The sequence below is a fragment of the Seriola aureovittata genome, chromosome 1, assembly GCF_021018895.1.
Source record: "Seriola aureovittata isolate HTS-2021-v1 ecotype China chromosome 1, ASM2101889v1, whole genome shotgun sequence".
Taxonomy (NCBI): domain Eukaryota; kingdom Metazoa; phylum Chordata; class Actinopteri; order Carangiformes; family Carangidae; genus Seriola; species Seriola aureovittata.
The window spans coordinates 6,887,642-6,911,852 of record NC_079364.1 but is presented as its reverse complement, the minus strand read 5'-3'; the positions used below and the strand labels follow the sequence as shown (position 1 = coordinate 6,911,852).

At 42.9% G+C, this 24,211-nt stretch overlaps 1 protein-coding gene across 3 annotated transcripts; it reads right to left on the bottom strand.

Annotated features, from left to right (window-relative positions):
- Nucleotides 1-873: 873 nt before the first annotated feature.
- Nucleotides 874-16,235, bottom strand: mapk6 (mitogen-activated protein kinase 6). 3 transcript variants are annotated; one of them, XM_056383975.1, is made up of 8 exons: nt 16,033-16,235; nt 10,820-11,705; nt 10,362-10,679; nt 5,303-5,447; nt 4,232-4,396; nt 3,910-4,105; nt 3,619-3,736; nt 874-3,341 (listed from the first exon to the last, which is right to left on the bottom strand). In XM_056383975.1, exons 2-8 carry the CDS (start codon nt 11,054-11,056, stop codon nt 2,247-2,249), a joined length of 2,274 nt encoding a protein of 757 aa, XP_056239950.1. In that variant the 5' UTR covers nt 11,057-11,705; nt 16,033-16,235; the 3' UTR covers nt 874-2,246. The 3 variants fall into 3 exon arrangements, with proteins under 3 accessions (XP_056239950.1, XP_056239959.1, XP_056239941.1); XM_056383984.1 differs by lacking the exon at nt 16,033-16,235 and adding an exon at nt 13,906-14,227; XM_056383966.1 differs by lacking the exon at nt 16,033-16,235 and adding an exon at nt 12,433-12,578.
- Nucleotides 16,236-24,211: the final 7,976 nt, after the last annotated feature.

Genomic DNA, 24,211 nt, shown 5'->3' with positions numbered 1-24,211 from the left:
GCACCTTTTACTTATACATAGTTTTTTTACACATTGGATTACTTGTATTGCTGATTTGACATGTTGGACTTTAAACAGTAAAAGTAGTAATATTTCAAATTTTATTTCATATTAAGTCAAAAATCATTAATCTGTCAAGACGGATGAAAACTAATGTACCTCTATACACCACATTTTGGCAATGAAGCAATCCACCTTGACTCCAAGGGTTAAGCATTACTCAGTAATGCATATAGCCTCTAAACAAGACACTAAAATGGCAAAAAAAAGGCCCTTTTTTTGTCATGAAAATGTCACTCCTCCCTCCGATCCCCGAACTGAGTGACGGGGTGACTTTGACAATGTCAACACAGCCTACAGGAAGCCATTATTTCCACACAGTCTGATGTTGTCATCTCGTGTTCTCTGTCTCAAGCAATTTATGCCTCAGACATTTGGAAATACATTGTGAGGCTGCCTGTGATGGGACATGAAATGGCATCTTGTTGCCACACCTTATTTGTTATAGAAATGCGTCACTATTGCATAACAGGCAAGAGAAGAAAATGTACGCTTTTTCTTATGCAACCCTGCTTGTAGCTCTGCAGTTTTAAAGCAGGTGGGAATCCAAGCCGACAGCCCTGAAATATGGCGGTCTAGGCTAGAGCTACATTTAGCTGCTGATTCAAAGTTTCTGTCCCCAGCACCTGCAGTGTAATTTAGTCTGCCTACTTAGACATTAAAAGTGAGTCTAGCGGTGGCAACGCCGTTGTCAGCACCTCTTCAACAATGATCTCGTGGCTGTGCTGTCATACAAAATTCAAGTTACTAAAAGCACAACTTCACTGATTGTATGAGGTCAGAGAGCCAGAAATGAAGAGAGGCACGCCAAACTATTTGCCAGTAATTTTTATTTCGAGATATTTTGTAGAACAGGGGAACCAATGATTACAAAAAAAAAAGTCCATAAGTGTTCTACATGCTACACCTTAACCTAATTCATCATGCTTGCCTGGAAAAAGTACATAGAAATTTAACAAAAAACGTACAATTAAAACTGATGTACATTATACTCACCATTAACTTTACTTTTAATGTACCTTTCTCTTGCTTCCATGCACGCAGTTGTTTTACATTACATTTAGATAAAAAATTAAGACTTTTAGGCGCTTCTTTAAACGATAAAGCAGTTTTTCCACTAAAAACAGAACGCACCTATAAATAAAAAAACAAAATGAACAGAAAGAATGATATCCATTAGGACAATATTGATGGAAAATGGAAAATCCTCAACTTCTTTTAGAACATAAGATGAATTTGCGTCCTACCATAAAACAAAAGGAACACTTACACGCCCATATAGTGCCGAAATGAAAATGGAAGTCTGTCCAACTCCTCAATCTTCAATAATCACATTGAAATAACACATTTTGATAAAATAAATATCGCACATCTGCTAGAAATAAATAATGATTACTGAAACACCTCACTATGTTAAATGCTAAAGTGAGACAGATTTCATCTACGCGACCACTTCATTTCATGGTATGAGGATGGTCATGTGTGTAAAGCACTAGTGCGGCTTCGAGTGTCTCTCGCGGCTGTTACCTTGAGGTAGATAACACATTTACATTAACGCCTACGATAATGGTTGCTGCTGGCATCATGTGTCAGATTTACAGTATGAAAGGGTTATTGAGGAAGCTTTCTTTGGGGAAAAATGTTAGAAAGTCAAAAAAGAAAAAGAAAAAAAAAAAAGAAAGAAAAAAAAAGACAACCCATCCCCCTTTTTCTTGAGTATCCCATCCCAGGAGAGGCTGTTTGAAAGCACTTTAAAAGCCTACAGCAATGTTAGCATCCACCATCCTTCCTTTAGTCACACCCAAACAGCCAAACCTCATCTCTTAAATCCTCTGGTCCTGTCCATCTTCTTCATCCAACTACTTCACTTCTCTCTTGCTCTCTGTTCTCCTGCAGTACTTAAGTGTGCGAGTGACATGCCAGTTTAGCAATGAGGACGTAGACATTAATCCATGAAGGCCTGGTGATCAAGGCTCAGAGTGACCAAAACTCTTTAAATATAATAAATCACCCTTCTCAACTCTTAAAAAAAAAAAACAAACGGAACAAAATAATAATAATAATAATTAAAAGCAACCATAATAAAAAAGGTATGAAATGATTCAAGTACAATAATATACCATATTATTAAAAAACATAAAAACAAAACTGTCTAGATTTTGCACTGTGAGGGAGGATATATTTCTTTAATTAAGATGCTTGAAGATGCTGCTGTATGTTTTGTGGGCAATTTGTGGGGAACATTTGACAGCGCAAGGGGTGAGGGACGCCTGGATGGATTTTAGAGGCAAGTCATCTGTGCTGTCAAAGCCAGGCAGGGCCAGAGAGTCCAGCTGCATATTAAGCACAATCTCTGTATTCTTGCCGAGGAAGCTCTCGTCCAGCTCTCTCCCCTCCGAGGGCTCCGTCTCCGGGCTGGCCACAGTCTCTCCGACCCCCTCTTCCTTCCGGCTGAACAGGCGGTCCAGGTAGCTGGTGTAAGTGCTCTCCTTCTGGAAGTGGTTGTCTTTGCCAATGTCCCAGCACGCTTCATCTATCAAACAGCCGTTCTCTCCAGCTCTCTCCCCGGAGCCGAAGCTCTCCCAGGGGTGAGCGGGCCAGGCGCTGTCCCCGCCGACGACGCCCGACCCTCCTCCACCTAACTGGGCAAGGTTTACCAGGCACTTCTCCTCCTTCTCCTGACTTATGGACTTGGACATGGAGCCTGAGCGGGGAGCCTCCAGCTGGGAGACTGAAGAGTTGAGCTCGTTCAGGAGGCCCACTTCACTGAGCAGGGCCACCTCCTGACAGGGCTCCGGCTGCAGGCTCAGTTTAATGGTGCTGGCGATGAAGGAGTCGAAGTCAAAGCCTGGGTTCTGTTGGCTTTGAGGCTTCTCTGTCTGGTGTTTTTCCTGCTCACTGTCCTTCTCCACCGGACTCTGGGTCTTCTCTGCCTCCTGCAGTGCGATCTGGGCCTTCACAAGCCCGTTCTTCTCGCACTTGCTCTTTGCTTTGCGGTCGGCCTTCTCCTTACTCTGCTGCTCCTTCCAGTTGGAGAGGTCGATGATGAGCTTGGGTTCGTAGTAGTGGTTGACTTCACTGTCCCTCCAGATGAGGTTGTCCAGGTAGGAGGGCGACACGGCCTTGTAGTTACAGGTGTGGCTACACTGCAAGTCACAGTATTTGTTCTCGTGGTGGTCGTCCTGCCAGGATCGCTCTGGCGGGAACAGACTGGAGTAGTCGAAGGACGGCTCATCCAGGAACTTCTCCCGATCTCCATCAGCATATTTACGAGGATCCACCTGCAAACAGACAGCAGCCAACATTTAGCCTTTGATTTCATTTAAGTCAGTCAGAAGTCAGGAATGTTATCCCCATACACATTTACCAGCTTGGTAAAGCTGTAGTACACAACACTGAAAACTATATTCTATTTTTTGTGTGTGTATTCTCCCATTTGGGAAGCACATTTTCACACAACTCTCATCTATAAACTTTCAACATGTATTTTAAAGTAAACAGAGTAGAATTGAATTGTCTAAACAGAGTTTGCAGGTGTTTCTCAAAACTCAAACACACCTGAACCTCCTCCTCGTCTGTTACATCAGAGAGTGCCCTTGGGTCAACCTGAACTTCGTCTGGGTCATGGGTGCTGTGAAGGTGCCAGTCAGCCTCTGACAGCTGGCTCTCGTGATACCTGATGGCGTATGAAAGAGAGATGTCAGTACATGAACACGGAAGCACAAAATCACTAAAATGACTAAAATAAAAAGCTCCAGGACAGGATCTAAGTATGTCAGTCAAAAATGTCTGAACCGGGCAAATAACTATAACTGTCTCTCCGGAGAGGGAATAAGTGAGTGAGCATACCTGTCCCAGGTGTGGCTGTGACTCTGGTCCATGAGCAGGATATCATCTACTTCATCCTCAATGTGGAAGGGGTGCAGAGAGACAGGCTCGTCCAGGGGGAAGGAGTAGTCAGCCATATAGGGGTGGGCTAGGGCCTCCTCTGCAGTCAGACGATCCATGGGGTTGAAGGTCAGGATCTTCTCCAGGAAATCCAGAGCTGCAGAAAGGACAATGAGATTATTATGAAACATGAACAGTGATGTATGACAGATATATCCCTGACCTCTATCTTTGGTCTGTGTTCCTGTGAGTATTCCTGAATGAATAAATAAGTGGCACTCACCCTGGGGACTGACGTCAGGCAGCAGCTTGGCCAGTGGTGTGTGAGGCTTGGACATATCGTTGCGGATGAAGACAGGGATGACGCTGTGGAGCTCCTGCCGGTCTTCCTCTCGCAGTACGGGGATGGACTCGAGGATCAGCTGCATCTGCTCCAGTTCATGCGCTCCTGAAACACCAGAGGACAAACATCAGGCACTTTCTTGGAAGAATTACACAACATTCAACATCTGCATGACTGAGTGAATTTGTCTGGAGCGAGGCTGAGTGCAGCAGATCATGAGAACAGAGATGTTATTTGCCTTGTGTTCAGCTCAGGGCAGTTTCAACGAACAAGAACAGTCAGTGTCTCCCTGCTCCAGATGGATTTGCCAAGGAGAGCAATAAGGACAGTAAAAGTAAACTGACTCTGGGCCTGTAACCTGCCTGTTCCAGATTTTCCACTATATACATTGCTTTCAGAATCTTATGAAATGTCATGAGGTCACAACTACACGACTTTGCATAGGGCTTGCAATTTGAAGCGAAGGATCCAGGAAGTGGAGACACGTCCATGTATCCATGCATACACCCAATTCAGCCAGACGTCTATGGTCTATATGCGTACGACAAGAGGGAGAGAGGAGAGACGAGGCTGGAAAGATCCGGTGCTAATAATTAGAAAATTATGTAGAAATCATCAGCTGCAGCTATTCATCTTAGCCGATGCTGAGCGTTGCTTTCGGTGGTACATTGTGTTAGCTGTCACTGATTATTGTTAATTCTGTCAGTAACTTATTGTCAGGCCTAAATTAAACTTGCTGTCTGTCTGTGTGCTCTACACATGCCGTTAGCACTTGTCAAAGATGGCTTGTGCGGGAAGAGGCTCTACTCTGTACAACCACAAATGAATTGACTGTTTCTTTAGTTCATACACTGTGTTCTGAACAAAGACATATTGACTATGAGGACAAACGTATGCCTCATCAGAGCTATGCTTCACGTTCACCTCAGAGTCAACTGACCTCGCTCGCCAGTGTGTTTGTGTATGAGCCGTTACAATGAGTCAGACATGAGAAACTGAGTCAACATTTACCTGCAAAGAGGGTTTTCCCTGTGAGCATCTCAGCAAAGATGCAGCCAGCGGCCCACATGTCGATGGCTTTGGTGTAGTTGTTAGGAGAGAGCAGCAGACGAGGGGATCTGTACCACTTGGTGACCAGACCTTCAGAGAGATGACCCTGTGTAAGAAGGAGACGACATATTTAGTTGGAAAAAGACACAAACTCACAGCTGTATTTTTCCAAAAAATACCCTCGTTTATGAACTGTTTGTGTCTTCACGTTGGATTCATTCACAGTTACAGCCCCCCCAGCAAGAGATAAATATGATTAACATTATTTTATGTGCCTCCATGTGTGCCACCCAACACTCCCAAAACAAACAGTGCCCACTGGTCTGTGCTAAACTTCATAACTCCCATGCTGGCTCCTTGACGGACCTGCTCTGTGCTGGTCACGTACGCAACACAGCATGGAGACAAAGACCCCAGAGAGAAAAGATAGATAAAAAGGGAGGAGAACAGACACGTGCAGGCCTTGTCAGCAGTCTGAGAGAGCAGGATAATCCCCTGCTGCCACACACTGACACACCAGTTACACCAATCTGCACTCCACTCTCACACAGTGCCCGACTATTCACAGGCACAAAGGAAACTGACCTGTGTGGAAGTGTGTGTGTGTGGGGAAGTGTGTGTGTGTGTGTGTGTGGAAGTGTGTGTGTGTGCACAGACTGGGACACTGGGGGGGAGGGGTGGTGGTAAAACAACACCCTCGCTGCCTTTTCTGCCTCATGCAGTGGTCGTTTTTGGCGAGACCAAAATGGTCAGCTCACCACTGGGCCAGGCTTCTGTTTCTGCCCTAATTTAGCTACAAGTGCTTGATGTCACACTATCCTGGAGTGCATCACTGCCCTGCTCACCCTTCTTTTGATAGGCCTATAAATGACACGCCCTATAACCCCCCTCTCCTTCAGGTAACCAGCTAATCTGTTTGCCTGAGTGTAGCAGTGGCTTTCACCAATAAGCTTGTAAAGAGGTCGAGGGCAATTAGATGGTAGCATCACACACAAGCAGGTACGCCAGGGCTGTCCAGCACCCATTCTAAGAAATGGTTAGTAAATCGTTTTACTTATGCGAATGTGGTTAAAGTGGAGGAATATGCAACCAGCTTCACAGAGCATTGCAACAGAGATAAGGCTAGCTTGAAAGACTGTCGGGTCATTGCATAAGGACAATTCTGTGTACGCTGGACTCTGAACCAAAAGGAGCCGATTAGAGTTTGCCCAGCTGACACCACAAAGTGCATTCCAGCTCGCCTCTAACTTACTATTGCTGATTTTCTAAGTGGGCCACTCACCCACAAAGACAGACACACAGGCATTAAAGCATCAGCCATCTCAATACCTCTGGCAACAACGGGTGAATAACTTAACCACCTGATCTAGATCTAGACCACGCTGACATTTAATGACTCATTACAGGCTCCCTCAGTGTGTCAGACATTGGTTAGTCACAGCAACCTTTAGTTCGAACCAGATGTCAGTAAAGGTGGTTTGTGTAGAGGCAGTGAGATCATCCCCAGCTAAATCTCCTTTTCCAGGATAAATGAAGCGGTGCTGCTTCACAGAAGCTGGAGACTGAAGACTAAAAATGATAGATTTCCTTATTGGCACTAAATTAATTTTAGTTTTAGCCCATCCACCCACACATACAGTACATGAATAATTTCACGGGTAAACAGGCACTATAAATAGAGGGATAAGTGAAGCTTCTCTGCAATCTCACAACACACTGGACATATGAAGCTAATTAACAGATAAACAATTATACCCCCTCTATTATTTCAATCTGATGAATGATCACCATAATTCCTGCTACATTTGGTTCTTGAACAACTCCAGGATCTTTGGTAGGCTTGGAAAAATAAGTGAAATCACCTCTATGAAATTCATCAAGTCGACTCGCCAGTGTTTCTCTAGTTAGATCCTGTGAAGTCCGGTGCCAGACAGGCCTGTTGCTGGCTGAATAATTGGGTCAAATGTGTGTGTGCGCGCGCTCTTGCAGTTGTGGTTTGGAGTTGTGTGTTGTGCAGGATGCTTGTGAGACAGAAAGGACCTCTGTGAACCCCCTTTTTATAAAATTCCAAAAAACTTCCCGTCATTATCTCCTTAGCATCTCGAATTACTGAATTTTACACTAAACCACAAGCAAGCACAAGATCCTACAGTCAAATTTATATTAATGCAACTATTTGGACTAATGGTAACATGCCAATAGACTGTTTTCAACATCAAAAAATTATATGTTATGTCCCTGACAAGTTTGTCTTAACTTCTAGTTGTCATTTCAAAAGACAAGACTTATAAATAAAAACTTCAGATCAGATTATTTGACATTCAGATGTGACATGACATGAAAACTAGACTAGATTTCACTTCTAAAATAATTTGTTGCCATGCTCAGCAGATGTGATCTCACTTAGCTAAGGCACACATTAAATGTGTCATACTATCCTCAGCCACCCTCATTTAAAACCAGAAGAGCTTGCTTAAGCACAACCAATGCTAAACCTAAATGCGGGTGTTATACCCACAGTATTCTTTCTTTGTTTTGTTAAAATGGCAGGCTACAACTGGAAATGAACACAGGCTTTAGATCAGCTTCAAATAAGGCCCTGAGCAAGGCTCCCACAACAAGACAAAGAGCTGGCTGGGAAAAGGAGGGGAATCAGGGTTGGAGAGGTTGGGTGAGTGCACGTGAATTCTTGTCATTCTTGATCCTGGGCCACCATGAGGGCCGGCCTTAAAACAAAGCCATGCAGGATTAATACAAGCCTGAAGGGAATCATGAGGAGTTATGTTTTTCTATTAACCCAAGCAAAAAAGTAGGAACGTAGGAGGAAAAGGTGGAACAAATGCCTTATGCCTACACCACTGATGCGTGAATCTAGATACCACATTACTGAAACTATGCCAGAAACTGAGGTTCACTGGCAAAGAGCGCTTCTTTATTTAGAAACAACGTTATTCAAATAACATGAACTCAGCCACCCAGCTGCTCTGGCTCACCTCGTCTGATAAAAGTAGAGGGTGGTTGTGAGCAGATTTGCCCCCAGTGACTTTGCACTAATGTCTGGCTAACACTGAAAACAAGTGTGTTTTTTTATGCCTACACACTTCACTGGGCACCAGAGTGTCCTGTGGGGGTGATGGGTTCATTTTTAAACAAGCCTCATTCGGTCTGAGACACTAGACACACACACTCACACACTATCAGATAGGTGCCATGAAAAAGTGGTTGGTAGAGATCTCGGTACACCCACCCCCACCACATTACTGTTGTTATCATTGCAGAGACAGACAAAACACAGCAACACTGTTTGGAAAGGAAAGAGGGGTCAAAGCCTGTTAAATTCAGTCTGACCACAGCGTTTGTATCCTTGACAAAAACTCAGCAGCAGTAGTCTGCTGCAGCAGTACAGCAGACAATAGTCAAACACAAGAGAGCTGACCCCAGCCAAGCAGCTTTTCAATACCCACTTGCCAGCATGTTTCCCATCAGGAAAAAACTGCTTATATAGAGGGAAAAAAGCCCACATGGCAAACCCTGATGCAAGGGAGGAGTGCAGTAATGTTGGGTGGGTGGCTACAGAAACCGATGTGTGTGAGAAACTCTCACTTCTCTGCAACTAAAAGACCTCGCCTTCCTTTTCCTATTGCAGAGAGACCCATTGTCTCCACCTAAGATATGACTAATATGAGAATATGTAAGTCAGAGCTGAAAATGAGACCAGCCCTACTGGTAGTGGTGTGCTGGAAATGAGTAGTTCTGGTAAACAAGTGTGTGTAAGTCTGCCTCACAGTAATGCAAGATGTGGCAGCAGGATACTGGCTGTGTACGGGATATGAATGAGGCTGTGCCAGTCAGAGGGATCACATCACGTGAACCACTTCAGAGCCTCCGATGACTAATCTGAGACACGTGTAAGCATCTGACTGCCTCAGTGCTCTAAGAAGATCCAGCAGCCACAGAGAGAGAGAGAAAGAGAGAGGGGGTGGGGAGACTTTCCAACCTAGATTTCCTCACATCACACCACCATATGGCCTTCGACTGGAATTTCCTCATCCCTTTATAATAATAGGTGACTGAGACACATGGGCACAGCCAGCCTTCCACCTGGCTACAAATGAACAAGTCGATCCATACTCTCCTCATACCAAACATATAACCAACCTATTTTATTGCTACCATTACACTGCTTCACAAAAACAAAATACAAGTTTATGGAGAGCTTTAAATTGTGTACATTCAACACTTGTGTGTGTGTTAACATCTGGCTTTTAAAGCCCAGGTTTGCATTTAATGAGAAACAATGAAAAAGCCTTTTAACACAAAGAAAACAGCCTTCTCTGAGGCCTGATTTTCTTGATTCTACAAGTTATAGTCTTGAAAATATAGCAATAACCTCATATAAATCTTCTAAAAAACCTGTTAAAAATGCAGCATGCCAATAACAGCCCTGGTGCAGCCTCAAACCTCCAACATCATAATTATACACTGACGAAAAGCTCAAAGCTGAATTGCGTCTGTTTTGCGTGTGCTACATTGAAACATTTGCTTTTTTCCCACCTGGGAATGTGGATTATCTTCATCTTTGTCAGGCCACATCATCATTATCCCACTCATTTATATATTTAGACTTGGAGTTGAGCCTGTTTTCACTTCTAATTGTATACACTTGTAAATGGAAAAAAAAGGTTCCCATGGTTGTGTTTTCCACAGCCTCGCTTCTCCTGAGAAGGGAAACAGAGGTGCTACCTCAAGGCACCACATCCTGTGTGTTTACTTCCTGCTTTGAAATTGCGTCACTCTGGGGATCACGGCATTACTGGGAAATATCACTATCACACTATCTTTGGGCAGAAAGTGTGCAAACAATTTTTTTTTTTGTTTGCTCTTCTTGGAAATCTAGACTATGCAGCTGTTCAACACACTCATCATGCAACACCATAAAATTGTCATAATAATAATCATTCCAAATTTCCACAAGCACAAGACTGACTGGCTGGAAAAACTACTGGGAGACCGGTCCTACCTTGTGAGAGTAGTGTGGGTCCATGATACGGGCCAGTCCAAAGTCCCCGATCTTCAGTACCAAGTCTTCTGTGTTGACAAACAGGTTGGCAGGCTTGAGGTCGCGGTGTAGCACATTAGCAGAATGGATGTACTTAAGGCCCCTGAGGAGCTGGTACATGAACAGCCTGGCGTGGCCTTCAGACAGTAGGCCCCTCTCCAGCAGCTGACACAGGTCTGTTTCCATATATTCTTGCACAATGTAGACTGAGTTGACCTCTGTCAGGGACACCACATCCTCTGTTAGCCTCCGACCATTGGGGCCAAGTGTCTCAAAAACCTGGTGACAAAAAAGGAAGGGCCCGTGCTGAAAGTCAGTTTTCAAATCAGACATAAATTCTTCTTTTATACTTAGATACTAGGTCAAGAGCTTTTTTTTTTTTTTCCTTTTAAACTTTGAGCCGACCCCTTGCAATTTACCTTGACAATGTTGTCGTGGTCGAGGCGTCTGATGATCTTGATTTCCCGCAGGGCATGCTTCACACTCTGGGGGTCAGTCAAGATAATTTTCTTCACAGCTACACGCTTGTCACAGTCGGTGTCAACTGCTGAGAACACCAGGCCGTTCCCTCCGTAGCCCAGAGGCTTCAAGTCCATGTAGCGAGAACCCAGGTCAAAGCCGTGAATGTTCATCAGTGACTCAAACTTCTCTGCCATGACGACTGTTTAAGCCTTTTACACCAAGCTTCTGCTATCTCTAACGTTTGGTCTCTGGCCTGTTCCAAGTCCAACTTTAACACCAGCAGAGGAATTTATTGGCCAATTCCCCCACTGCTTCAGAGGCTAACTGACCCCTTTACAGACGACTACCCAGTCCCCCCTGTCTAGCCGTCACTGTCAGATGTGGGGCACTAATGTGTAGTCAAACTTTCTTTCCATCTTGAATAAGGAGAGAAAATTTTAAAGTTGAATTCTTCCTCCAATCCTAGATGTGTGGATATCTTTAAATGAACAGTTCTCTGTAGACTAGTGTTTATAGACTGCAATGGAATGGACTTTGAGGCTGATTAAAAAGCAGTGAGACTATGTTAAACTATAAAAGCATGTAGTTGCATCCTCACAGTGCAGATACATTCAGTGTATGACTGGTCCTGAGCAGCGTCATATGAAATGTGCATAAATGCACTTTTTTTTCTTTTTATATTTATTTATCTGTCTGTAATTTTCCTGTCAAGTCACCTGATCTATTGAATTGAAATGAGTCTGGCCTTAAAGTCTTCAGAGTAATTTTAACCCTCAATGATCAGGTGGCTCAAGTTCGCCACAGTCGCAATCAAAACTATCCTCCATTTTACTTGGGTATAACCTGAAAGACAAGAGAAAAACAGAACACAACTGGTTAGAAAAACATTAATTTAGGGCCAGTTTCAAGTCCATCATTTAACGACAGGAAATTTCAACAAAAATAACGTCCCCTTCAGGCTCTCGTTTAAATGTGGTGAGATTAATGGTTACTAAACCCCTCCCCCGCCCGGTTTCGGCGCTTGCTAGTCCGGTTTCTGAGTATCGTTAAAATTGAGATAATCCACAGAAGCTTAGCAAAGATTAACATCCGCCTGGGTGTTTACACGTTATACTTAAACGTAAAAAAATAGCCTTTATTCCGAGTTTTACATTAATTCCATAGCGTCTGTTTTGGCCTTCACCGGGTCTGGCGGAAAAAAGCCAGGAATGGAAGCACAACGGAAAGCTGACACGCTACTGACAGACCTCCGTCTGTCTGCTTTAATTTATCACATTACCATGGCCACCAGGTAACACACATATTAAAAAAGTATATGTAGAACACCACGACTTCAATACAGTGTCTATTCCATAAATATCAAACATAGCGTTACAGTGAATCCCACCGATAGGGCGAACAAAGGAGCCGTTGTTGGCGGAGGCTTCTGACTACGTGGTACAGCTTTCCTATCGCTTAGCAGCACAAAGCCGATGTCGGTTAAGCCGTTAAAAACGATCACGAATCTACAGTGAAATGACATACAATGTAGATAACGGTGATAACTATCGACATATAATAAATTACTTACAGTCCTTGTTCGTCGCATTGGTTTCGTTATATATTTAATCAAACCCAGATAAGGTTTGAGTGGGCTCCGCTCGCCGAGCTCTGCGGATCTGTTGCAATCGCCATTTAGACTGGGCAGAGCTATGAAAGGCAGTGTGACGTCACGATGCTGCCTTCATGGACTGTCGGAATTATATTCCATAACTAAATTGACCCCTTCACAGATGAGCTGATGAAGCGGTGATTCGCTGTAATGTTGAGGTTTTCTTTGGCCCATCACAAATAAGTGACTCAATTTGTAATTATTATTAACTCATTAGTTTACTGTTTACTATCATTATCACTTATAATCCTGTATATCCTGGAGTCACTCTCAGGTTCACTGGGTTCATTAGACAGACGAGTTCAATAGTGCTAATTCACATGGCGTAAACTCTACAGTTGTGGTTGTTTATCAGCATTTATGGTATTATATTTACCATTTCACGTATTTTTTTAATGACTCCAGAAATATTGTACCCATCATTCTCTGTCCCTTTTTTATTGTAATGACTTTGTTAGTCTTGTAAATATATACTTAATAATTTAATAAAAAATTGAATACAAATACACAGTAGACTATATGAATTGCAACCTTATGTGATACAGTATATCAATGATATATCACATGATGTTTTTTTTTAATTGCATGTAAAACATAAAATTAAATTCGAAAATAAAGCTGCAAAAGAAGCTACTTTTAGATGTGTATATTTATGACAGTATTACATAATGAAATATTGTATGCTATGCTATATAAGGAACAGAACGTGATGTTTTTACAAATAGTGGGTTTCAAATCTTCGAGCAGTACGTGAAAGCAGCAACAGTCATTCAAAAGAGTTGCAGAGCACATGACAGCGGTAGATTCAAAATCCCACTCAGCATTTACAGGTTTATGGTTGAAATGATAACAGCATTGTTCAAACGCAGTAGGCTAAACGAGAACGCTATAATTAGGTCATCATTATGTACAGCCAAAGCACCTTTAAAGCAAAGTTCAGACAATGCTGCAAACTGTAAAAGTATAGTTATAGCCTATTAATAATAATAGACATAATCCTTGCAAAACAAACATGTTGAAAAAGACAGACAGATGTTTGCTTGAATTAGTTTGCTGTCACTGGTTGTATTTAGCATTCTTTACAGCTAAATATAAACAGAATGCTCTGTGATAAGGGATGAAGGAGGACATTTTGTATCCTATTTTATTGCCTATCTAAGGAGAGATGAAAAAGTCCAAAACACGTGGTTATGCTGCACAAAAAGCTATGACAGTTGCTTATCCTATAGGCTACCTGAACTCAGGGATTCTTCTCTCTTTTTGCTATTTTCTTCCAAAATCTTGTCAAGCGCAACAGAAAACGTAGTCCTGCCAACATCTAGATACAGCCTCTTCACAGGTTATAATATAGTCTAATTTTTCACCCATGCTTTTTTAATTTATTTTACATACAGTTGGTGTTGTTTGCTTCCTCTTTGCAAAAAAAAAAAAAAAATGTTGTTTTCCGGCTTGGTCCACGATTTGTTTTTCCCAGTTGTTTTTGCCTTTGATGGGAATTAATGTTTTCCGATTATGCCACGCAGAATTGCATTAGTCAGTGAGAAAAATCCCTCGGACAGGTCAGTCACTGCGGCTTGCGGATTTAGAAAGTCCATCTGGCACCGTGATGCGCGGGGTGTTTCCCTTTTGGCGGTCCGCCCTCACGTCTCATCTCCATCCCGAGAAAAACAAAACCTTTGTTTCGGGGGAAGACACTATTTTTTTCCAGTCAAATCCCTCATCCAAGACTAAGGTTGGTAGGCAGGCTATCTTACGGCACCTGGTCCTCTCTCTCACTCTGGATGCTGAGTGGTTGAAAGGGAGGGGGGGGGGGGGGGGGGGGGGATTGATGTGCGGGCAGGCAGCAGCATCACAGCCGCAGCAGTCTACATCAGCATCCGCAGGCAGACCATGTGAGAACCCATGTGCCCGAGAATGCAGATGCTTCACACAGGCCGGGATGGGCTCTGCGATGGAGATCAGGAACCGCATGCGGACTGAACGGGATGCGACAGACTTGGAGAGAGACTTACAGAGAGAGAAATAGGCTATAGGCCTATCTTTTACACTCTTATTTTTAGGTGTCCTCATATAGTTTATGATGATATTTTGTCTCAGGGATCGCTGTTCCCAAAGACATGAAGTTATATAATAATATCTAATTATAATATATTATAATATGGTTTGGCCTAGCGAGATTTTAAAGAGAAACATAGAAAATTGAGATTCCATTAAGAAGGTGAAGAGCATTTATTTAATTTTTCAGTTTCTTGAGATATGCCTACTTTGAGTTTCTGTTTTTTTTTTTAAAAGAAAGAAAAAATGTGAGTGAAGTGACTGTCTGTTTTTTATTTATTCATAGTATGTTTACGATGAATATTTAGCCGCCTAATTAATGCTAAAAATGATTCTCTATTGAGATCTATTGATCCAAGTTTTGACTGCCCTCCCCTAGGCTACTGGAAGATCACAGGTCAAGGTAGTTCAGACTGATTGTGTCTCTGCTATAAGGCACCTCATTGGAGCAGACGTTTTCTGGTTAGACATTTTTGAACTCTATGTCCTGCTCCTGAACGATCCTCCACTGCCAACCTTCCCCACAGCCAAGATACTTTACATCCCTCATAAGTCAGAAACTCGGAGAGACAATTCCAACTTTCATTTCATTAGAGTAGCCTACATTAATGCTAAAATGATTCCCTCCCTCTGGCCTCTGGTCCCCTTTCATAAGACTTGCTGATTGCCTCTGATGAAGGCTACATTAATGATTAAAAAGCAGATATTACAGATAACGTATTGGCACTTGCTTGTCTCCACAACTGCTCTTTCCCCTGTGCTGCAGATGTACAAATGGAGGTCAGTTGGGGTAATAAAATAATTCTCTCACATTTTGATTATTTTGGAGAAGACAGTTTATATATATATAAAAAAAACAACTTCCTCTTCTGTTTCTTGTATCCCAGTCACAAACAATTACTATCACTGTGTTTCCAGGACGGTCATTACAGCCTCTGCTGCAGGCCTCCCTTGTTACATCATGAGACAAATAGCTGACAACAAATCTTAACCCAACATGCTTAATTTAGTGAAGGTTACAGTGGCATCTATCACTGTCGCTTACAGCTATTGATAATGGTGTATTACTGTCGCGCTCTGTGATCCCAAACAAAACAAACACTGTTGCAAGGTGTTTGCGGAGTACAGAGTGCCCCTTGTGTGACGAATGAAGTTATGCACATGCTGTTTACCTATGTTCATCTGCTGGTGATAGTGGTATGACTCTTGTTTTCTCTCTCTCTCTCTCTCTCTCACACACACACACACACACACTTAAACTGAATGTGCCTCAGCCTGAATCTTGCTATACTCTAGGTCACCGTAACACCAGACGTATCAACTGTTCTTTACAATCACCTGTTCTCCTTCTTTAAGTCTTTGCCCTAAATTCTAGGCAAAAACATAGACATCCTCAATACAACCGACATGTCACATTCATGTCAGCTCGTTCCTCATGGAAAATCAAATGTTCTTGCCACTTACTGAGTCTGACATTCTCCTGAGACGAGCGGAGCAACATAGTACAGAAGTTAATATTCCATCCAGGAGAATTTATAGCGTATATCCAACACTGCTTAGTCTGACAGACAGACAGGTGGAGAGGATTCAGCAGAGTCCAGTATCTCCCTGTATATGTGTGGGTATGTGAATGTATTCTCAGAGCCTTTAGCGGTGTGTTATCCTACTCCATGTGCCTCTGGTTGTGAGGTGGAGCTCCATGGAAAGTTAATATAGGCCTGGCCGGAGAGGGGCGGAGACTGCTCTGTGTATGGCTTGGCCTGTCAGTGTGCTAGGCCCACTACCGTTAGTCCACTGCCACCACCTCTCTCTGTGTGTGCCTCTCTCTCTCTCTCTCTCTCTCTTCACAGCTACTTTCTACCCCCCCCCCCCCCAATGTCTCAGATCTGCTCTTAAATTGTTTTTCTTCATGTTTTAGTACAGTGTGTTGCAAGCAGAAACACAACTAATCTTTTGCAGCCTGCAATGAAATATGTTCTTGTTTCTGGGTGAGACCTTCGCAAATCCACTTCTTGTGATTCTTTATATATCATTTTAAATCAAAGGATTATACAACACGAATGGATTATGAAAGCCCCCAAAACACATTTGAATAAGGTGAGAAATACATGTCCATCTAGCTATAAATAAGGTTGATTTTTGTCACATTACAGCACATGTAACAGTCATCAGATCACTGTTGAAAAAAGTAGAGCCTACAAAATGTATCTGTGCAAGAAGACAGTTTTATGTGTGTGCAGTTCATCCTCTGAAGGGGATTCTTTATGTTTTATTGCTTTCTGTAATAGCCAGCGTCGGCGGGGGGTTCATGAAGTTGTGACTATACAAGTGCCGGAGAAGAGTCAGTGCTTATTCCTCTGGAGAACAATGGTTGCCTGTTTTGCCCTTGCCCCACAAATCCAATTTTTTTTTTTCTCCTTCCTGAAACCGGTATCTGCTCTCTTTTACACCCACCGTACCACAAGGTGTCTGCTCCTCTCTGCCTGCGAGACGGGTCCTTCTCGATCTGCTTGTCATATGGCAGGTTGCAGGCATCTGAACAGACTGGCATGTTTGGACTGTAAGGAAATGTGTGCGTGTGTATTTGTTTGATATTTAAACCAGACTGCTGCAGGGTCCGGACCAGCTGTGTGTTATCAAAATATATGAATGGATGTGTGAGGAAATGAGGGCAAAGCTGCGGGTTTTGTGTTGTGTGCCTGTATTTTGTGTGTTTGTTTGGGCTTGCAGCTATGTGACTCTACTGTAACTAACATTCAGTGGATTGCCTGTATGGGCAATTCCGCACTCATCATTTATTAACCACTGATGACCTCAATTAGTACAATGAGAGACCATTGCATAACGTAACTGCTCTCTATAACATCAGCTGTTGGAATGGCCAATGCTGATCACTGATGCTGCTGTTATTTTTTCTTGCAGTGTCTGCTGTTATATAACAGTCCGTCTCACTGGACCCCGAAGCCAAGGTGCAGAGCGGATCAGGACAGGGCATGAGTTCTTGCACCCTCGTTAATTTCAGTGACCATTTGACCCTTAAAGGAGCTGTGTGATCCATACACACCCTGTTCACATCTTGTACCGCGGAACTCAGTGCAGAGCATTTCGCAGTGTTGTGAAAGAGGCCTACGCAAGCGTTGATACACTTTCCCCCACCGTGATTGTGTCTCCAGTGCAGGGGGCAAACACGCTGACGTATTGACATCCTTTTGGGGTTTATCTGCTGTGTAGGTGATAACTTGCAGGACTACCTCGATAGTCATTCTATGTTCTCCATCTCATGTAGGATATACTTCATTTCTAAACCGTGAAATTTTCTGAGAAAGCCTCCTCCTCGTACCCATTAACTCAGAGCGAGCTGGATGTTTCATCTCACTGCTCTCCTGTTCCAGGATGTCTCTCTCTCTCTTCCTGCGTCAGCACCCGTGAATGCCTGCTAGCCGCTGCTCAAAGGTGAGGCAAGATTAGTGTATAGAGAAACAAGTCTGTTCACACTCCTGCATGACAATTACGCCTGTGTGCAGGACAGATGGGATCTCATTCAGCTGATGATGATGAATGATTCCCTCCTAGGGGAGAGTGTTAGTGGGGCGCGACAGTATTATTACGTAACACACAATAGTGCCACCACCACTGACCTGGAATTAGCCTCTTTTTTTTTCTCTCTTTATAGGGTGACGTGCAGTTTGATTATTTTGTTTCAGATCTGAAATGAAGCCAACAACCTGTCGAGGGTCTGGGGTGTTAACAGGCTGATCGGCTCCACATATAAATGCAAAGAACAGATGTCAGAGCAGCAACAAGTCTTTACTCGTGCTTTAATCACTTTTTGAATAATTATTAAACATTGGCTTGTGGTGCTTTGTAGAGGTTTTGTATTATAAAGTGAATGAAACGGAGGAGACGCTACACAAAGCCTATTCATGTGTCTAAAAAGTAGTAGTATTTTGAATCTTGAAAACTGTTTTACCAACATACCTGCGTCGAGAAGAGAGGAGAGGAGAGGAGAGGAGAGGAGAGGAGAGGAGAGGAGAAGACAGGAGAGGACCATCTGCCATTGCTTTTCTGTCCTTTCACCATCTGTGAATGGAGCATCCTAAGACCTACAGGGCTCTGTTTGTGCGTGTGTGTGTGTGTGTGTGTGTTGGGGGTATGATGTGATGTAACCTGTTTTGGCTGCTCCTCGCCTTCGTTCAAACAATGAAAAAAACCCGTCAATTTTCTGGATATTCTGCAGAGAAACGATTAAGTGATCTAGCAGGGGCATTGTGTGTATTGTGTGCGCTGTGGGCTTTGTGGTGATGTAAGAGGATCAGAAGCTTTGGAATCTGTAGGTTTCTTAACAGGACTAACACAGAAACCTTTTCAACCTGTCTGTGCTTACAGTATGTGTTGAAAACAGGTTCAGGTAACAAACATGTTGTCAAAGTCAACATCCCGGCCAAATTTCCTAGATGTCGACAGGGTGGTTTTGGAAGCCAGAACCAGATTAATTCACAATCTTGCCTAAATTTAGATGTAGCTTTAATTAGTTCAGTGACATCCACACACATTTAGAAAGCTGGAGTATAGTAATCTTACAGTGTGTTGTGCCTGTAGCTAAAGGTTAGCTGCAAAAGAAACATTGTGCCAGACCTTGTACAGTATCCATACAAACTTACATACAGGACAGGTGTTACCAAGATAAAAAAGAGCAACTTCCATAGTCTGGATTCTCCTCCTCTAAAGAAGTGAAATAAATCTCATAAACAACCTAAAATTCTGAGTCTGAACTAAGGTTCATTTTTGAAAAAAATCATATTGTTCTACATAAGTAACTTTCCAGAAGATTGCATGGAAACTTTTTTTTTATTTCTTTAATGGCAATAAAACCATAAAGATTAAAAAACAAGGTCAAAGTGAGAAGCTTCCTGTCATTTCTTCTACAGCTGTGACGGAACAAATCCTGAAGAAGCTCACTGTTCAATGTCTGACAGAGACCATAAAACTTTCATAATTACACCAAGAACACACAGTCCGCAACATTACAACACAGAGAGAGAGAGAGAGAGAGAGAGAGACAGAGAGAGAGACTGAGATTCATAGATATGAGGCGGCAGCAATTTAAAACGCTGTACTTAATATCTGTTATCTTGATGTGTGGTAATATTATCACTACACTTCTGCCCTCTCACTCTTTTTACTGTCTACAAGGTCTCATTACTCATAATATTTGGGTTTCAAATAAGATCAAGGACATCCCGTGTCATCATTATCAGCAGTCTGTTGTCTGAACATATTTCATAACTCCTGCTTTTGTCTCCTTCTGACTGTTTTGTGCATGTTGCAACTATCAGATTTTTTCCCCCTGTTAATTATCTACATGACTGTGAATGACTAATTGTAGGTTTGCATGTAGACATGGGTGTTTTTTGGGAAAGAGTGTGTGTCTATCTTTCTAAGCTTGTGTATATTTAGTCGTCCATCCAGAAGACCTGTGACTTCATTTTCAACAATTGCATAACATTCCTCTTATCGCTCCTGTAAGACTTTCCTTCAGACAGGCACATTTCCATTCGCTGACTTTCACCAGATCTCTCCGATCCCATCCGCAGCATCAAGTCTCTTATCTCACATTGGGTCACAACAGCGGTACGTATAGGACGGATTGGCCTCATCTCTCAGAGTGTGTGTCACAGGCGCTGAACAGCAGCACTCTCCATTAATCACAGACTGATCAAAGCAGAACCTGAAACTCACACAGATTGCTCAGCGTGTTGGCCCTACATCCCTCTCCAATTTCCCATCAGCTAAACTCAGGAGGACTAAAGAGCGGATGGTGTGTAGCAATAATAGGCAACAGCATTAATATTATCAGCATGGGTTTAGCCCTGTCTTTCAGATGTGGCAGCAGTCAGTGAATAGTGCTGCAGCTGCTCTCACTGCCCTGCTTCTTTAGCCTCCCTGCTCTGGCTCTGTGTGTCTGTCACTGCAGATCGATGCAGCACTAGGGCAAGGGAAAAGCACACAATGTTCAGTTCTATCGGCAGAGTGGCAGGTCTAATGGCGAGCTTGTCTGGCCAGTCTTGGCCTGACCTAGCCAAGCTGTCAGTGGCTTCAGCCCAAACCTGCATACAATTTATTGGATAAAGGGGTTTCACAGTCCTCTGCTTGGACCGACTATCTACACATCTCTGGGCTGACATCACTGGCCACCTGCCGCAAAAATGCCGAACGTCCTTATCTGAGACGAATCCGTCAGATACGTGGCAGCGTTTGAAAGTCAATATGGCTTCCTCTCTAGTGACCGTATAACACAGCTTTGAAAATAGGATTTTCCAGTCACACGACAAGCGGGTCTGTGACAGCCTATTGATTGGCCTGTGTAAGGTATCAATCATTAACCTATACTACTATGGCATGGTGTGATAGGAAGGGAAGTGGAAAAACACCTCACTGTTGTTGCAGGTCGGCTGCACTGCATCTTTCCTCTGTCAGGGGACACTGAACTCAGGTTTGTTTTGCAATAACATGTAATCCTGTACCATGGAATGCTACAGCTCTTGGACCAACTGAGGTGTGTGTTCGTTGGGTAATCTGGAGACTCGTGTGTGTGTGTTTGTGTGTGTGTTTTCCCAGCTGCATTACATGCTTCACAGTACACCCTAGTGTGGGATGATAGGTTGGAGCAGAGTTTTTCGGTGGATAGGTCATTGCAGTTCAGTTCATTTCTTCTCCTCTGCACTGCTGAGGAATATATTGCATAATAAAATAAAATGTAAATGAAACAGGATTAGGGTTCTTCTTTGCATCTGCTGAACACTTCCCTGCAGCCGGCATTACTCTTTATCAGGAAGGATTAGATTGGGAGATTGGGCGGCACAGTTCACCCAAAAATCCCTTTAACAGTGAGTCAGTATTCGGGATAGAGGGACTGTATCAGACTCCAGTGGTTACATAAGGGTACATGACAAAGGAGCCCCTGCCGCCGCACTCCCCTCCATATCCTGCTGAACCATTTCTCTTCCTGTCTAAATGAACACACCTCCTTTGATGTCACAGGATAAATGCTCCAGTGATGTCGGGACAGATCGATACACCGGGTTTGCTGCGAATGTGTGTGCATGTTCACGGATGTGCGTGCTATTAATAGCTGGTAATGAATGGGTGGGTGTGTGCTTTCAGATTAATCCAGAGCCACAGATACAGGCCAAGGCGACAAGCGAGGACTGATTCTATCTCATCTGTTAAATCTCTTCCCAGAGATTCTGAAATGTACTGAAAGACTCCATTTAAATGAGAGATCACAAATATTTTGCCTCTTCTCTACGTTTCAAAAAATTTGTTCTTCGATCACAGCAGCGTAAACTCTGTCATGTGCACCTGGAGTGGAGCTCAGCTCATTTGGAAAGATATGCTTAATTCAACTCATGTATCTGTCCATTCAATATAAAGCTACAGCCAGCAGCCGGTTAGCTTAGCTTAGCATAAAGACTCGAAACAGGAGAAAACAACCAGCCTGGCTCTGTCAAAAATCCACCTATCAGCACCTCTTAAGGTCTTCGTTTGTTTAATCTGTGCTCAAATCTGAGTCTAAAAATGACACTGTGGTTTTATAGGGTGTTATGTGTTGGATTACTTCTTTGATTTGCACAGTGACTTTCTGGACAACCAGCAGAGAATCCAGCTTCTCTCATAATATTGACGAAAAAGGTAACCCGCATGGCATTATATTTCCTTCAGGTCTTTGCCATTGCATTATATAAACTTAATTTCCGAGACAATGTTGAATAAAAACTTGGTGTAACATCGATTCCTGTGACAGAAAAGATTAGGTAAACAGAATCCAATGTATTAACATTTGTGCATCAGATAAGAGAGAAATCAATGGCTGTTTTTGTTTAATTGCATAACTCATCTTAGTCATGCATGAGCAGCTGAACTCTGTAGGCTGTGTTCCTTTTTCAAACTGCAGAGGAGAGGAGAGCCACAAAGTGTCTGATGTGGAGGGGCAGCTGAGTTTACAGCAGCAAGCACAAACAGACAGAGGTGAAGTCCAAGTCGAGAATGATAATCACTCGCTATGCATTCAGGTGCATTTGCAAATAGCACAAGCTGATGTTTTAAGATTCATTTTCATCATGCGGCCATTTCTCTACCCTGTTTCTTTCTTTGACTCTCTGTTGACATGATAGGATAAAAGGTACATTATGTCATCTAAATTTTCAGGAGCTTCAGGCATTATCAACACCTTTGGAAATGACTCTAACTCTAACCCATAAAATATTTGAAAGGTGAGACACTATTTATCTTTCTGTAGGTGAGGGCCTGAGGCTTTGTTAGCATGCTGTCTGCTTCTGTGTGTGTACTGTTCTGACAGACTTTGCATGAACAAATATTACTTTGCTGTAATCCCTTTCGTGAGAGAGGAGAGTGTCTGTGACCGAGAGACAGGCTTAATGAAAATTTTTTTTAAACACGGAATAGAAATGGGAAAGTGTCGGTATTAAAAGGAAGATGCAAACAAAGACAGAGCAAAGAAATATGAGAAAGTAGGGAGGTCATTGTTGTACCTTTTAGACAGCGGCAGATGAGCATCTCTGCAAATCATGAATAATCATGCGTTGAGAATATGAGAAATTGGTGGAATAGAAAGCAGTGCACCGCCACAACAAACATTGTGGATGATATTTTCGGGCATCCATGTGGCTATGAACAATATTTTGATTCACATGGTTATATATGTTACCTGTGCCAAATGCATAGAGAATTATCCACCAACTCTGCAGCTCCTCTCAGCTCCAGGGAGCGTCTCTGTGTCTTTTAGCCCATTGGTTTGGTTTTGCAACTTCACAGTTTAGTTTCATCCTCACTGCTATCATAGCATGGTTTTCCACAACAGTCGGCAGCTGTTTCTGACAAAAAGCTCTACTAGGGACTGTACGCCACCCACAACCAAACAACAGATAGCCCAAAGTTAGCAGCTAGCCTGTGATCATGGTGGAGAATATAGCAGCTTGGAATATTTCTCTCAGGAGGCAGTTGGTGGAAACCAAAGCTTAGTGAAAAGGAGAGTGAATACTTGACTTCATCATCAGGTGGCCTGAAACAGGACTTCAAATGAATGCTAATGTTGCTTGGTGTTTGCTGGATGTGTAAATAAGCAACTGTTTGTTAGCAGGTTCACCATATTAGCTTGAGAATATGTTAGTGTTGTGTTACAGCTTGTTCACACAGACCCCAGGCCACTCACACACTCATGCTGTGTCTCAATTTGATACTTCCATACTAACATTTGCTGTCTTGAGAGCATAAATGCGTTCACACTGACAAGTATAGCAACATGCAATGCATGCACCATCTTGGCTATGTAGTAGAAGTGGACGCACAAGCAGCGTGTTTTCAAACTTGGGAAAACGCCGACTGAGGAAGGAGGACACGTTGTTGGTGCCAATTGCGGCGTAATTTGCATTTGCGCACACAGGAAGGTAAACATTTGTAAGTCGAGTGAGTAAAGCAGCCGGAAGATATTTTGGAGGGCAACAAACCTTTGACTTGCCACAACACTATCCTGTCAGAATTCACGCACAATGCCAGTGAGTATACTGTGTACACAGTGTACTACATGTGAGTGTATACTGACTGAAGTATCTGATTTGAGACA